Source organism: Excalfactoria chinensis, chromosome 6 (assembly GCF_039878825.1).
Source record: "Excalfactoria chinensis isolate bCotChi1 chromosome 6, bCotChi1.hap2, whole genome shotgun sequence".
Classification (NCBI taxonomy): Eukaryota; Metazoa; Chordata; class Aves; order Galliformes; family Phasianidae; genus Excalfactoria; species Excalfactoria chinensis.
In genome coordinates, this window is record NC_092830.1 from 27,128,433 (window position 1) to 27,143,213 (window position 14,781).

General features: G+C 40.7%; 1 protein-coding gene across 1 annotated transcript in view; it reads right to left on the minus strand.

Moving 5' to 3' along the window:
• The window catches only part of COL17A1 (collagen type XVII alpha 1 chain), a 58,660-nt gene that overhangs the window by 15,547 nt on the left and 28,332 nt on the right, over positions 1 to 14,781 (minus strand). The window contains exons 8-31 of the mRNA XM_072340071.1: positions 13,460 to 13,507; positions 12,938 to 13,081; positions 11,872 to 12,027; positions 11,086 to 11,157; positions 9,977 to 10,042; positions 9,552 to 9,617; positions 8,349 to 8,513; positions 7,756 to 7,842; positions 7,575 to 7,619; positions 6,826 to 6,975; positions 6,020 to 6,235; positions 5,366 to 5,404; positions 4,938 to 4,955; positions 4,437 to 4,463; positions 3,896 to 3,958; positions 3,617 to 3,721; positions 3,088 to 3,141; positions 2,423 to 2,458; positions 2,242 to 2,295; positions 1,810 to 1,845; positions 1,602 to 1,637; positions 1,124 to 1,186; positions 757 to 792; positions 313 to 384 (exon numbers count right to left, since the gene is read on the minus strand). Coding sequence (XP_072196172.1) covers positions 313 to 384; positions 757 to 792; positions 1,124 to 1,186; positions 1,602 to 1,637; positions 1,810 to 1,845; positions 2,242 to 2,295; positions 2,423 to 2,458; positions 3,088 to 3,141; positions 3,617 to 3,721; positions 3,896 to 3,958; positions 4,437 to 4,463; positions 4,938 to 4,955; positions 5,366 to 5,404; positions 6,020 to 6,235; positions 6,826 to 6,975; positions 7,575 to 7,619; positions 7,756 to 7,842; positions 8,349 to 8,513; positions 9,552 to 9,617; positions 9,977 to 10,042; positions 11,086 to 11,157; positions 11,872 to 12,027; positions 12,938 to 13,081; positions 13,460 to 13,507 — 1,854 coding nt within the window. The remainder of the gene's footprint in view (positions 1 to 312; positions 385 to 756; positions 793 to 1,123; positions 1,187 to 1,601; positions 1,638 to 1,809; positions 1,846 to 2,241; positions 2,296 to 2,422; positions 2,459 to 3,087; positions 3,142 to 3,616; positions 3,722 to 3,895; positions 3,959 to 4,436; positions 4,464 to 4,937; positions 4,956 to 5,365; positions 5,405 to 6,019; positions 6,236 to 6,825; positions 6,976 to 7,574; positions 7,620 to 7,755; positions 7,843 to 8,348; positions 8,514 to 9,551; positions 9,618 to 9,976; positions 10,043 to 11,085; positions 11,158 to 11,871; positions 12,028 to 12,937; positions 13,082 to 13,459; positions 13,508 to 14,781) is intronic.

Sequence of the window (14,781 nt, forward strand, 5' to 3'; positions counted from 1 at the left end):
ACAAACTTTGGGCAGAAGGAAGAAAAGGGAGGATTACATTTGCTTAAAATTACAGCATACTAGTGGTGCAAGTCAACTTAGCACCTGGTATATAAACTGAATGTTGGCTTCTAGCAGCTGAAATTCTTGTTTGTATTGTGCACAATCCTGAGATCACAAATGGTCTAAATTCCCTTTGTAATTTACTTTCATTGCTTTCTTACACTACAGAGATCCTCTGCCAACATTAACTTCAAAAAAAGAGCAGAAATTTTTGACAGAGATGTATTCCTGACCAAGAAAACATTGTTTTTGTTCTCCGTATGGTTTTACCTGGCTCTCCTGCATCTCCAGAAGGACCTGGAGGGCCTCGGGCTCCTGGCATTCCCATGAGACCTGGTTCACCTAGAAATACAATCATGTTAACAACCTGTAATTCACTGATTTATAATCTATCAATTCATTCAATCTTGGTCACCAGGCATCCTGCAGCACTAAACCTATCATATCCTCATAGCCGAGTGGATAGTTTCAGGATTATGTACTTGGAGATGAACAGAAAAGAGTTGTGTAGCGAGAATAATTCTGTCAGATTTACAGCCAGTTCCATTATATGTTGTAGTTCCATGATTACAAGTTGACTTTATATAGTTTTTCCGAGACAGTGATACATATCCTGCAGCATAAATCTACTGCCATCTTCTTCCATTCCTTTTACAATCAGTCAACAGCCACATCAGAAAGTATTTGCTTTTCTACCTCAGAAGAATCTCTTACCTTTTTCACCTGGCTGTCCATCACGGCCAGCTTGTCCTGTTCAAAGAAAACAGATTGTTCGGGACTGGTGAAATAGTAGCACAGTTGCCCTGTCCTCCTACTATGCGGACTACAGCCCTAAACACAATAAGTTGCATTGCCTTTGAATAAAACCTTAGCTGTAGTTATTGAAGATCCTGAAAAAGTTCACTTGAAAGTGTAAGGACAACTTTCTGAGCATACAGACTCATTTTAGCTATTTAGAGAGAAGGTTGGTGATCACAGTCAATGATTCCACTCCCAAGTTCTTCCCTTGTCTGAACTCATAGAAACAGATGCTTAGTAGAAATTGCAGTGACAAAAAAAATAGCTATTTTCTGTTACACACCTGCAGGTCCTTTAGGCCCTGGCTCTCCTGGAGGACCTGGTATGCCTCTTGAGCCTTGTTCACCTGTAATTACATGACACAAAAATGAATCAAATCTCGGTGAAGATACAATTTATGACTGTCAGTAATACGTGGTGCCTTGCAATTGAAAAAAAACAAAAAAACAAAAAAACAACAGCATGGATAGGATGTTCAAGCTTGATGACTTGTGACTTTGGGCATTAGAAATGCTTGAGAGAAGTGAATGCATGGCATGTGATTGAGAATTTCCACCCACCAAAAATAAGATTGCTACCAAGGAGAGGATCTTTTTGATAAGAACTTGGGTACAAAAATAAAACTCCTATAACCAGTAACATTTTATAACTTTTCAGGATGATAACTAGCATTCTTGGGACTATATGTATATATATTTAAAATTAAAACAATACACATGTATATTGTACAAGCTGATACTTCAAGAATACAATCTACTGACCTGTCATTCCACGAGCTCCTTTCTCACCCTGATCACCTGCAGTACAAAAAAAGGAAGGAGTCTGTGAGTTTATTTCATTGTAAAATGTTTCTGTCAGAGAAGAAGTCTGCTTTCTGATCAGAGCACAAAATAACAAGACAAAGAAGAATACAGCTAACTCCCATGAACAATATCCATATCTGAAGGAACCTAAATAAAAGTGATATACCTTTGGGTCCTGGGGATCCAGTAGCTCCTTTCTCACCTGAAAGATACACAGACGATTAAACAATAGGCAGTAGCAAGCCAGAAGGGAAAGGAATTTCAGGCACCAAGGAAATCCACAGGGAAATACAGGAACTCTGTATCCAAGAAACTTAAACTCCAGCTTCCTTTCCTTCATTATAGCTCCATCCATCATTATAGCACCCAGACCTCATCCAGTCCTTATTCAGGTTTTTCTATTACCTGTCTCTTCTGTTTCTCAATCTTTGCTTGTAATCACCAAGTCTGATACTCTTCCCCTTTCCCTCCCCTTATGTTTTTTTCTGCCTTTCACATCTCAGTGTGCCATGCTCAGGTCAAGTCTGTTGTTCAGAGTACTGCTGGAGAAAAACATCAGCCAGTACCACTGTAACTGCACAGAGGAAAGGAAGTTTACCTTTAGCACCTGGGAGACCTGCTTCTCCTCTAAATCCTTGAAGGCCAGGAGGACCTGAAGAAAAATGAGATGAGGGAGTTAATTCATCCTACTCAACACTACAGAAGGCAAACTATAAAAAGCTATTGCTCCTTTTGTCTCTACACCATAAGATGCCATAGCAAATAAAGGCAGCACTCACCTGGAGGACCTTGAGGACCTGGAGAACCCATTGGACCTGTGAATACAGAACATGAATTTTCTTTCAGTAACACCGCAATCAGAAAATGAACAAATCCCTTTAGTTTTGCCCAATAGCATCCACAATCAAGTAGGTGTTTAGCAGAACAGAATCTCCCCAGCCACTAGAACCAGCATTATGGTCTCCTGAAAATCAGGATATTGAATCTATACAGCCTAATTCTTGTAACACCTACAAAATGGTTTTCCTTAAAGTAAGGTAAAGAGATTAAAACCTTCCATCTTTGCTTCAGGTACGATTAATTCTTTTGATCCCAGTCACATGGACTGTAAAGCTGTAATGTTATTAGCACCCCACTAGGGATATGGAATTTATTCTTTCTGAAAACAGAATAAGAACAGCTGGAAACATAACACATCTTAGAGACTGAGGCTTTGGGAAACTTCTCTGCTGACCCCCTGCCTTCACTAAAAATCTCCAGGAGTTTTTGCTCTAAACACCATGTGTACTTATGAAAGTCAATTTTAGTTAAAATGAGGACTATTGATTCACTTTTCTGATTATTGCAGTGCAACACAAATGAAGCAAGAATTTTAGAGTGTTCATTTCCTTCTCACAGAGCATCTAGTCAACCTGCTAGGCTCTCACTATCTCTTGATATTTACCTTTAAGGCCAGCAGAACCTGGGGGACCAGGTGGCCCTGGAGGACCTGCAGCACCTGCAGAATAAGAACATATATAGATCCCATAGAATATGACTGTAACATCATTTTTCCATTCCCTTATCTTCCATTATTCTCTGTTCTGACAAGAGTCACTAATAATCTTCTGGGAAATCTGCAGGTCAGATAAAAACACACAAACATGCACTGTACAAGGAAAAAAAACCCATCTCATTGGAATTTAGGACTAACAAGATAAATTTTGAAGCTTTGGGAAGGCGATGACCTTGATTCTAAGTGCATTTTGTTCTTTCAAACTTAGATTTGACTGTGCATTGTAGTAAAACAAACAAACAAAAAAGCCTTATTTGCCCTTTGCAAGCTTGACACAAAAACCCTTTATGCCAGATTTGTCCATTCTGGGAAACAGCAAATATGAAATTTAGATTTGAATAATCAAAATCAAATTCTTGAAGTAACTGAAAGCTTGTCTATCTCTGCGTTACCAAAAAATTGGAAACCTAGTTCCCACCTCTGTCTCCTTTTTCTCCAAATCCAGGTGGTCCAGGCTCTCCTCGAGGCCCTGGCAGCCCTTCTCGACCTCTTTGTCCTATGGGACCTTCCATGCCAGGATCACCTACAGAAAACAAAAGCCTTGTCAGAATAGCTGTCTTTACAGTAGGCACTGGGCAAGGAAGATCCATGCCCACCTCCATGGTGGAAGGCAATGATCACACCAAGCTGATGTCTGTAATTCCCACATCAACTATCAATCTGCTGTGAGAGACTCAGCATTGATAGAGATGCTTACCCATGCTTCCCTTCTGTCCTTTCGGTCCTTCTGGTCCTTGGTGCCCCGCTGGACCAGGAATGCCTGGAGAGAAAAATGCAAAAAACGTGCACAATCCTTATCTGTGTACTGTGAATTAATAACCTGCAAGTTAGTGTAACAGAACCTGAAACCCTAAGGGATTCAGCAGCTGGTAAAGGATATACTTCTTGCAATGTGGGTACTTGAACAGGGATCTCTTTAGAAGAAACAGTACATATAAGAGCACAAGGACATCGTGCCAAGTATTCTCATAGATGTGGAACTCTTTCAAACACAGCCTGGGATCTTCACACTCACAAATTAGACACATTCAACCATACAGAAGTCAGGCTGAGACTTTGCTTATAACCAAGTATCTGTAGTTCAGCATTGAGGTATTAATCAAGGGACTAAATCTATTCATTAAGTACTGACTCTTCAAAAAAACACTTTGAGCTAGATTTGTAGTGCAAAATCTGTTCTTGTCAATAGTAACATCACTGAGAGTCTTCCCTCACAGGGGAATCATACTATTGCTCACCTGGGACACCGGGAAGTCCTCGATCTCCTACAGGGAGAAAGAGACAGTCAGTTAGGAAAAAGTTTTCACCATTTTTCACACTGAATAATCTTCACCCCCATGTAAAAAGGAGCTAATGTTCTTGGTGTGTTTAGAGGTTCTACCTTCCCACCAATGCCACACTGCATCCTTCGTATTTATGCAATAGATTGAATTATTCACACTGCATGAAATCCTCTCAAGCACTTTGTGATTAAACCAGGTATGGTTTCATTCCAGGAATGACTGTCAACCAGGTAAAGGAAGTTCCAAGATTCAAAATGAGTACTGATCTCTCTCCTACTGTGACATCTAAAATTGCTTTTGCCACGAAAAGTGAAGATAATCACAAGAGTACATGAACCACTGGATGCACCAGTTTCCCTGTCTAACTTCAGGAGTAACATACATTCATACAGGCTATACACATATGCCAGGTCCTATGGCAGGCTGCCACAGAGCCTCAGACAGCAAGAAACTCACCTTTGGGACCCATGTCACCTGAGAAAAAGAGAAAAATAAAAATAAAATCAGGATAAAGCCTGGAGATATTTCTCTTTTTGTTGTTTTTCTTGTTGCTCTCTAGCCTTCAATAAAACATAACAAGTTTTGGATGAACACAGACAGTTCACAACTGCATAGTGCAGGACCAGACCCATCACAGTAGTGACATACAGGACCTGGCCTTTCAACACTCTACAATGCATTGTGTGATTGGATTTTCAGTATTAATACTGCGTGAAACAGGGCCCCCTACAGTTTAAATGGCAAATCAGCTTCATGCTCTTTAAGCACAAACCAAATCAATTTTCTCGCTGCCAACTACCCCTAGTGGCAACATCCATCCCAAACTTGAGCACTGCCAGAACCAAGGAAAAGGACTAGGAAACAGAAAGACTGTAAGGCTGTACCTTTCATACCAGGTTCTCCTCTCTCTCCTCGGAAGTAGCCTGCAACAGGAAGTGAAGGTGTTGACAGATTGCATTACACAACAAAACAGCTAATTGCTTTGCATACAAAGATTCCTCTAATTGGATTTTGAGGCTGCAGGCAGCACAGGCTGTCAAACACAGTGGGAGGAGAGTTTCATCAAAAAGTTTGCCCTTTGCCAGCCCTTGAACCGCTGGGAGTTACATGAAACTTCTGAAGCTGGAAAAATGTAGACTCCTCACTTTTTAGCCTGCTTCCATCAAAACAAAAGTAAATAATATTTCCCTTGCTACTAAAAGCAGCACAAGAAATAAGCTGTGGATTCAGTTTTTCATGCAGTTCTTTCAAATTGAAAAACTCACTTGCGACAGTAAACAACACATCCTGGTGCAGGATGGCATGCCCACAGCCTCCTTCTCATCCTGATAGCTTTGGTGGATGCACCACCAGTGTCAGTGGCAGCACCCTGTGCCCCAGCAAAGCTTATCTGTGAGGAACTGCGAGGGCTCTGCTTTTGAGAGATTGTATTGCAATCCAGAAGTTGTTGTCTTTAGGGCCTTGGGAAATAACATTCACTTGCTTCCCTTTAAATAATCTGGTCCAACACACCATCACAGGTATTTACTCTGGCTCACCTCGTTCTATTTCCTTGTTCAGTCTGCTCTTCACCATCAACCAAACTGATTCTTCATTTTCAAAAGCAAAGGTTGAAGATGGTGCCACACCACGAACAAACTCCGCTTTAGAAGCATCTTTTTCCAAATATGGACTTCCTTGGTTGGCTGTCAGGAAGCTGTGATTTATTTTTTCCAGGTTATCCACACGAGATTTCAGCTTTCTCACTTCTTCCGCTGGAAGGTTAAAGTAAAACACTAGTAAAAATGTTGATGTAGGCATGTGCCTGAAATACCAATTTCTAATAGCAGTGACAAGGCAACATGACGACAGCTATGGACAATGAATTTAGCAGGATTATTTCTGCAACTCTTTTTTTTTAGCAGGGAAATCTGGAGTTTCAGTGACAGCTTTAGAATGTGTCAATCTCTGAAGAGAAGAAAGACCTCAAGAGTTTCCCTACACTCCTCTCCCCAGGACTATACAATCCCTTATAGAAGGTTTATATTCCTTATTCATTCCTTCTGTCCATTTGTAATATTTTGGTGGTGGTCACAATTCTGAGTACTGAATGTGCTCCTCTGGTAGTGAGTTATAATTCACTTGGTTTCTTTCTGCCCCATAGAACATTTTGCTCCTCCATATATAAAACTCGTTCCTGCAAGCAGGAGGAAGACCCTATCTCTGTATCTTTCCCTTCCCTCCTCTCACCTTAGCAGCAATCTTTCTCATCAACACGGATACACAGGGGTGAGATTCTGTTCAGTTGCAAATTTAAATACACAGAGGTCGGTGACCCAGGTCAGCTTTAGCAGCCATTTCTTACCCAGAGCAATGAGTCCAAAGAGTAATCCAAGGAGAAGCAACCACGCCAGAAGCAAACCCAGGAGCCATTTCCACCAGTTACAGCAGGAACCACAGGGACACCAGGATGGTGCTGATCCAACTGCACCCCCTGCATCACCATTTCTTATTTCTGGAAGAAGCAACTTCATGGTAAATAGCTCCTTAATTTCAGAGTCAATAATACCTTGAGAATAAGGACTCCAAGGTCAGACCCATTATACAAAGGGCAATGGAGGAATATCTTTACATTTCACTCTGTAAACACTGGGTGTTACTCTAATCCGCGTGGAAGCTGTAGACAGCTTCCCAATGGGAATTCCAACAGGGTATAACAGTCAGCACTTTTAAAAATAACTGCTGCAAAAACACAATTGCTCTGGGTTCAATTTGTTCTACAGCTTTGAGCTGCAAGTAACAGCAATAGCCAGAATGGTTTGATCCCTCTCCTCCCCACAAATCTGTCCTGATAGCAGGATGCACTCTGCTGTCAGCTAGCTTATTCTCTCTAGCAGTTAGGAAATGCCACTACTGCCCATTCATCCACAATAAAATCACAGGTAACACTTTCTGTGGCATGCGCTTTGCTCATTACAGATGGAGTAGCCTTCTAAACATGCCCCCCCTTTGATGTCATCACACATAGATCATTCAACATGCTCAAGGATAACAGCTTTGTGTATGCTGTGCTCTGATGCTCCCTCCAATGAAAGTATAAATAGCACCATTTACCTGCATATGTTGCTTTGTCCCTTGTCGGTGCTGATTTCAATCCTCCTGTCATAATTATAAAAGAAGATTTAACAGTCTTTCCATACACCACCAAACTTGGAGCTTGGTTTTGCAGGGTGAAGGTGCTAACGGAAACAGAAGGAGGTAGTTCTCTTGTATTGTCACAAGGAAAAACTCATACCATTTGCATCTGATTTCAGGCCAGTATCTGCCGCGTAAGAGGAAAGCCCCTGCTTTTCTTTCTTCAAGGTGTCTTCTGCAAAAGATCCTAAATGGGAACAAAATGCAATGGAAAACATTACAACTGGAGTTCAATCAGGCCAGTCCTTTTCTCAGAGTCAAAAGGAACGGTTCTTATTAGGTAGCAACAACAGCTCTACCAGTTTAAGTTAGCTGCTGACCTATCTGTGGCTTTTGAAGTTCTTGAACTCCTGAGCTTTGTGAAATGTCCCAAGGCACACTCTGGAGCTTTAAAGGCAAAAAATGTTAGACCTAGATGCTTCTGATGTGGTTAAAGGCTAAATGCCTGCCAGAGATTCGTGGGTGGCACATAGGCATAGTGCCCTGAACTCTCAACTCCACCGACAGTTCTTATGGGTGCACGCATAGGTCTGTTCTTATCACACTCCAGCCACACTCACTTCAGCCGCATCAAATTTTACTGTCTCCAGAATATGCCTTGCAGAGATGTTTCTGATTCATATCCCTCCTCTCCATTTTTCCTCTCTCAGCAGACATATATGTAAGTCACATATCCCAAAGAAGAGAAATTACCTCCATTAAGCCCAGTGGAAGAGGCACTAAAGACTTTGCCACTATCCTTTGTCATGACTAAGAGTTCCATATCCTTCTTTGTTGGGGCATTCTCCTTCTCTAGCAGCAAGAACTTGCAGTCTTTGCGCAGGAAATCATCTCCCTGGGAGCTCAAGATGGTTCCACCTGGAATATTGGTGAAGGATGGGAAAGAAGAGGAGATGGGTGTGTATTAAGAGTTTTAACTACAAGCTACAACACTTTTGTTCATCAAAACAGGGAGTCCCATTATGACAGGGGTTGCCACTTCTATGAGGAGACAGCAAGATACACATCAGTCATTTGAAAATAAGAAGAGCTGTGTGTCTTGTTAAACTTTAGAGATGTGTATTTCACTAGCATGGAAACATCTTCAAAAGGACATGAAGAGTGTATGCCATTCAGTTTACATACTGAAACAACTGTCTCAGTGCCCTCCTCTCTTTTCAAACACATCCATTACAGAATCATAGAAATTCAGTCTTAAGATGGACATCCAAAGGTCATAAGAGCCATCACACCTCAAGCTAAAGAGCACCATTAGCAGAGATACTCCATGAAGCACAAAGCACTTCATATACCTGGGAGCCATGCATGGTTATGAGGCTTTGAACTGCAGCTTGCAGAGGTTGAGCTCAGTACAAATAAGGTTAAAAATATTAATGTGGCCACCTTTTTGCCATTAAGCAGTATCAAATATGCCTGGAAAAGATGAACCCCAGCCATTGTAGGCCAGTAGAAAGACCTCAGTTTCTCTCATAAAATAAAACAATCAAATATCAAAAAGCCAACAATCTGATTATGCATAAGTGAGTTCCTTGATTTTCAAGAGGCCAAGTGTGATACATCTGAAAAACAATATTTAGGTGTAACCTTGCAAATATTTTGGTTTCAAATGAAACACAGCGTCGTGTGTCTTCTATCCAGTTACTTGTCTGTCAAACAGAAGTAGCTACAGTAAAATTCTCCAAGCTACAATGTGGGAGAGATCTGAATCAGGCCAGCTGATTTCTCATTCTGGCTCATTTACCTCCTTTTCAGAACACACTGGTAAGGGAGATGGCTGGTGACAAGTCATGCTCCTGAGGAACCATGTTAGCACCATTTGGATGAATCTCTAATTCACTTTTACCATGAAATGATTGTACAGAGCTATATCTAAGCAACTGTGAACAGTACACTCACCGGCTGAGGCAGACACACCAGTACTATTCATGGTGTTTGTCTGAGAAGTATTCTTCATCCCATATGCTGCAATGAAGAAATCCCAGAATGAAAAAGATGGAGGACAGCAAGGTACCTACACACACCAGCTATACACCATTCATTAATCTTTTCTCATTTGGGGCACCTAGTGAAACTCAAATGAGCTTGCCTTCCCAGCAAGCAAGTTTATAGTGCTTACACAGGCACTGGAAGCCACTCTTGTATGTGCAAAATATTCCTCAAATGTTCTTCAAAATCTCCTCACATTACATTGCTCCACATCAGAAGATGGCAATAAAAGAACCACTGTCAATATGAACATTATAGTCACCACAAAAAAGGTGGGAGAACTTAGTACTCATTAGTGACTCCCTTATTTGCTTTATATTCAAATGGTTTCTGACCTGCAGAGGCTGCAGTGCCATTCAGGGCTGAAGAGCTTGGTGACAGATTGTTTTGAACTCCAAACACTGCAAAAAAAAATAATGCAATGGGAGTTAGAGAAGTCCTGCAGTGCAGGTAGTGCTCTGGCTGAAAACAAAATAAAATCAGTGATAGTAACGAGAACCAACAGAGAATCCTGTTGGTTAGAAATCACCCTTAAGGCTTCCAAGAAATTGCGTCAGCTAGCTAGAGGCATCAAAGTTCTAAGCAGTCCTGTTCAATACCTTCCTTACAAAACATTTTTCTCTAGATCACCCTGCTGTACAAGATATTATTGGCCCAGGACGATTAACAGTGACCATTTTAAAATATCAACTCAGGACAGTCTGAAAATCCACTCCCATGGCTGCATGGACAATCCTGGAGGTATGGGGCCTGGGAAAACAAGTACATTTTGGAAACCTGCTTGGTGTGACTGGAGGAAGTTTAATGAGACAACTGCACACACTGTGCATCAAAGTACTGTCCAGAAAAAAGCAAACACTTGAAATTGGTGCCTTCAGTACCAGAATCAGCATGGCAATACCAATTGTAGTTTACAGACTGCATTCATACACCGAGTTCTCCACAGATTCAGAGAACCTGCATGATGGCACTACACTGAGTAGGAAAAATGTGTGACTGTGTAAGGAAGAGAAGTACTCTTGTGACATGGAATAGTGTCAACCAAAAGTAAGTAATAAGTCAAGTGAATTTAAGGGTAATTATAGGAAAACTGACAGCAATGGGCCTTAATGGATTAGGACACATGAGTTTAACTTCCAGGGGGTTACCTTGAGTTGTGCTGGGGATCAAATAGGTTGTTTCAAAAGACAAATTTCTAATCTTGGAAAATATCTAATTTTTCTCACTACCTAAATAAAAGTAGTTAGGACCTAATGTCAGTTATACAACACATACCCAGAATAAATCCTCTGTAACCAGAGAATAATTGTGGTGTGCAGACAAGCTGTTGACATACAGATGAGGAAAGAGGAGACACAAAATAATATGGACAATATTTCATTGTGCATGTGTGGAAGGACTGTGGCACTGTGAAAGCACGAAGGGAAGAAGAGAAAAATCTGACCTGTTGAGGAAGTGCTCAGGCCCGTGTTCAGAGCATGACTGCTAGGAGCCAGGTTATTTGGAACACCAAAAACTGTAAAAAGAGGAAATGAAACTTTATCACTTCTACAACCCACGGAAATTAAGAATAAGGGCCACCTGAAAATGTAGTTAGTGTGATTGTACAATAATTACACAGAGGAAAAATATTGAAAATTGTGACCCAAACCACTCCTTTACTGAACTCACTAAGTTCAGAAAAGCCTATATCGGACAAATTGCAATCAAGAGATAATGTGAGAAAGCAAAACTTTTACTAGTATGCTATTTAAAGTCTCTTGTGCTTTCTTTTTTTTTTACTGTAACTGCATCCCTGGCATCTGGAAGTGGGTCTTACAAGTTATAATCACTGCCAACATCGATTGGTTAGATTTTAATGTCAGAGGACTGCACTGTTAGGACTAGTTTTTCTTACAATTGGCCAAGACAATTCAAAGTTCACTACTCTAAAACTAGTTTTGATAGATAGTCTGGCCTCCTTTAAGTAAATAATAAAATTATCGTAACAGTTCAGAGACAAATCAGGCAGTCAGGACAGCTGATCCTCACAACACATGACTTTCAAGTACAAACAGCATAGAAGCAAAAAGCACAGAATTACAGAAGAGAAAAAACAAGCCTATCTTCTCCGCCACCTCAGTTCTTGCTTCATTTTAATTCTTCTAACTGTACAGATAAGAGCCCTGCTATTGACCCAGTTTCAGAGTGGAGTTTTGTCCTTACAGACTGAGTGGCCCAGGTACCATACCTGATCCTGTAGAGTGAGACATAGCATTGATCAAGGAAGAGCTCTGGCCCATGCTGTTATGGTATCCTCCAAGGGAAGACCCAGCAGGCAGAGTTGAGGACCATGTGTATGGAGGGAGGGCTGTATTTAATATAGTTGTATCATATGTCCCCGACACTGTAAAAAAATAAAATTAAATTAAAAAAACAATAAACAGTAGGGACTAGGCTTAAGACTTAGTATGCACTGTAGGTTTACATGGCAGAGAACTTAATTTGCCTTGAATTTCAATTACTTTTGCAGAGTCCACGCAACAACTCCAGGTTAATGTAGTATAACTGATCTCAAATGCCAGCTGATTACAGCCCACTTGAATTATAAAAAATGGGATAAAGACTGACCTGATAGCATGACCATTCACAAAACACTTGGAGAAGATTTCATTGTTTACAGATGCTATGATACTGCAATAAAACATTTAATGTACTTCGGTCCACAATTCCATTAATCCTGGATGAGGAGACCTTGAAATTTTGCTTCCCACATGCATGGCTTTGGTTCCAAATTCCCAGTTTTAGACAAAATTTTAGCCATCAGAAGGTAAAAAAGCATTGTTTGTTCCTAGATTCTGGTGGAGAACAGTGGAGTGAATACGAACACCACTGCCTCAAGCACCACAGTGAAGCTTATAATTAATGAAAGCTAGTTATTTATATTTCTATCAAGTTCTACTGATCTCTGAACCAGCAGTATGGACAATAAATTGAACGCTGAACCAAATGTTGTCTTCAGTGCTATTTTCATTTTACTCCACAATAAGAAACCATACTGCTCTAAGACATTTACACAGAGCTCTTGTCTCTGCCAGCAGCACTTCTGAACGGTGTCAGCAGGATATGTCTTAATTTTATGGAAGTACACAGTTCACCACCCAAAGATGGCCCTGGACAATCCTCTAGCATTTTGATCCTTTTTCTGTATTTGGGACAGAGACCATGCATTCATACTCCGATGTTCTTAACAGCTGAGAATTTTTATGGTAAAAAATGTTTGGAAAACTTCAGCATTGCTAACCTCTGCCACATACCTGACTGAGAGCTCTCAGTAACCATTTTTGTCTCCACCACAGCTTTTTTCGGTATTGGGAGGGTACTTGATGATGATCGAGTAGGGCTGCAGCTGGCTGATCGACTTCCTTTCAGTAAACGTTTAACATCATCCAACTCCGTCCCTGGCATGAAAAAAAAACATCTAGATGTATCCAAGAGCCCTTGTTTCATTGAACTGTAATCCTGCCCTGAGGATAAACCATTCAGTGGAATTTACTCAGGAACATCTCAGAAGCTGTATTTTTCCAGAGTGCCACTAACATAACAAAACTTCATAGGCTGCATTTCAGGGACTAAGCTCAACTCTACCCTTGCAAGACCACCATTTAACCCACAGCATGTTTCCTTGTTCAATATGAGGTGATAAATGGAAGTTCTTACAGCAGGAATAAAGAATGACATGCTGCTACCCGTCATTATGCAGACTGGATTCACAAAACACTGTAGGCATATCTAGAGCAGTACCTGATCCCCCCCGGAGTATAAGCTATGGCACTTACACCTGCCAGAGGGAGATGCGCTCTGCAGCCGCACTCGTATTTCACTCTCTGTAAAGAGAAAGAAGCAGATCATGAATATGGAGTGCAATATATTTATGCCCTGAACTGAGAATGAATCTTTTTAGCTGAAGTGAATTCCTTCCTTCCTGCTGTCTGTGCTACCTTGCTGCTCGATCTAAGCAGCACTCATGGCACATATTAATTTCTTCTAAATTGGCCTGGGTGATTTTTGTTTTAGCGTTAGATTTTAATGGTTTTAATTCCAGAGATATGCATTTTATTCTGTGAATTCTTCTGTTGAAGTCAATAATCCTTCAGTGTAACACCTTACTTTACCAAAATTGCATTGAATAAAACTCTCAGGTCACAATCAGACATTTATTAATCCAACAATCTTTCCAGGTACTCCAGTTTATTACTTACTGACTTCTACCGTTCACCACAAGAGACTACAACATTAATCTGATTTGTTGGGAAAAGCCTTTGAGCTTACTACCTACGAGCAAGGACATGTCACTCATGCTCCTTGAGATGAAATCTGACAGTGCACAAACTCTAAAAGAAACACGGGCTTTGTCATTCAGCTGGAGAAGCTGATTGATAGATTGAGACAATTTTCTGAAGTTACATGAGAAGCTGAAGCTGTTTCTCTGGTATCTGTTTTATTACATAAGGCCTAGTTCTTCTGGGAGGGATGTACTGTGCTAGAGGAGACTGTGAAGATCTGAGGTAGAATAACTGGTAATTGTGGCATTCTCCAGAAGGAGAGTGCAAGAGCATACTTTGATTTATGTCCACTGTCAAAATTAACTTGGATATAATGACATTATAGTTTTTCCTCAAGCAACTGGGAACAGATATTAAAACTCTTAACAGTAATATAATCCTCCTTTCCCCAGTGCTGTTAATAAATTACCAGAAAAGCTACATGATTTAAACGACGCAGTTTCACAGTGAGCTCGCTAAATAGACCGCAGCAAGTCCATAATTTCTTCAGCCTCTCCTTACCACCAGCATAAGATAATTTCAGGGAAAGGCATTATGGTTTCCAAAATATATCTCAGGGGAAAAACATGCATGTGATTATTGTAAAAATACCAGAGTGGGGGTCATAGAGAATGGCTGGACTCAGTTCATGGCAGTGAACAGTTAAGATGGTAAACTATGTTCTACACCTCCAGAGTTCCAAGTCCCCAAGCAGACCATACTTTCTGACACAGTGCTAACTAACCACCATGACCTTCACTGGAGTCCTTACGCTGAGCTTGTTTAAGCAACTGTTCACACATAAAATGGTTCACATCTGCAGTAGTTTAAATCCA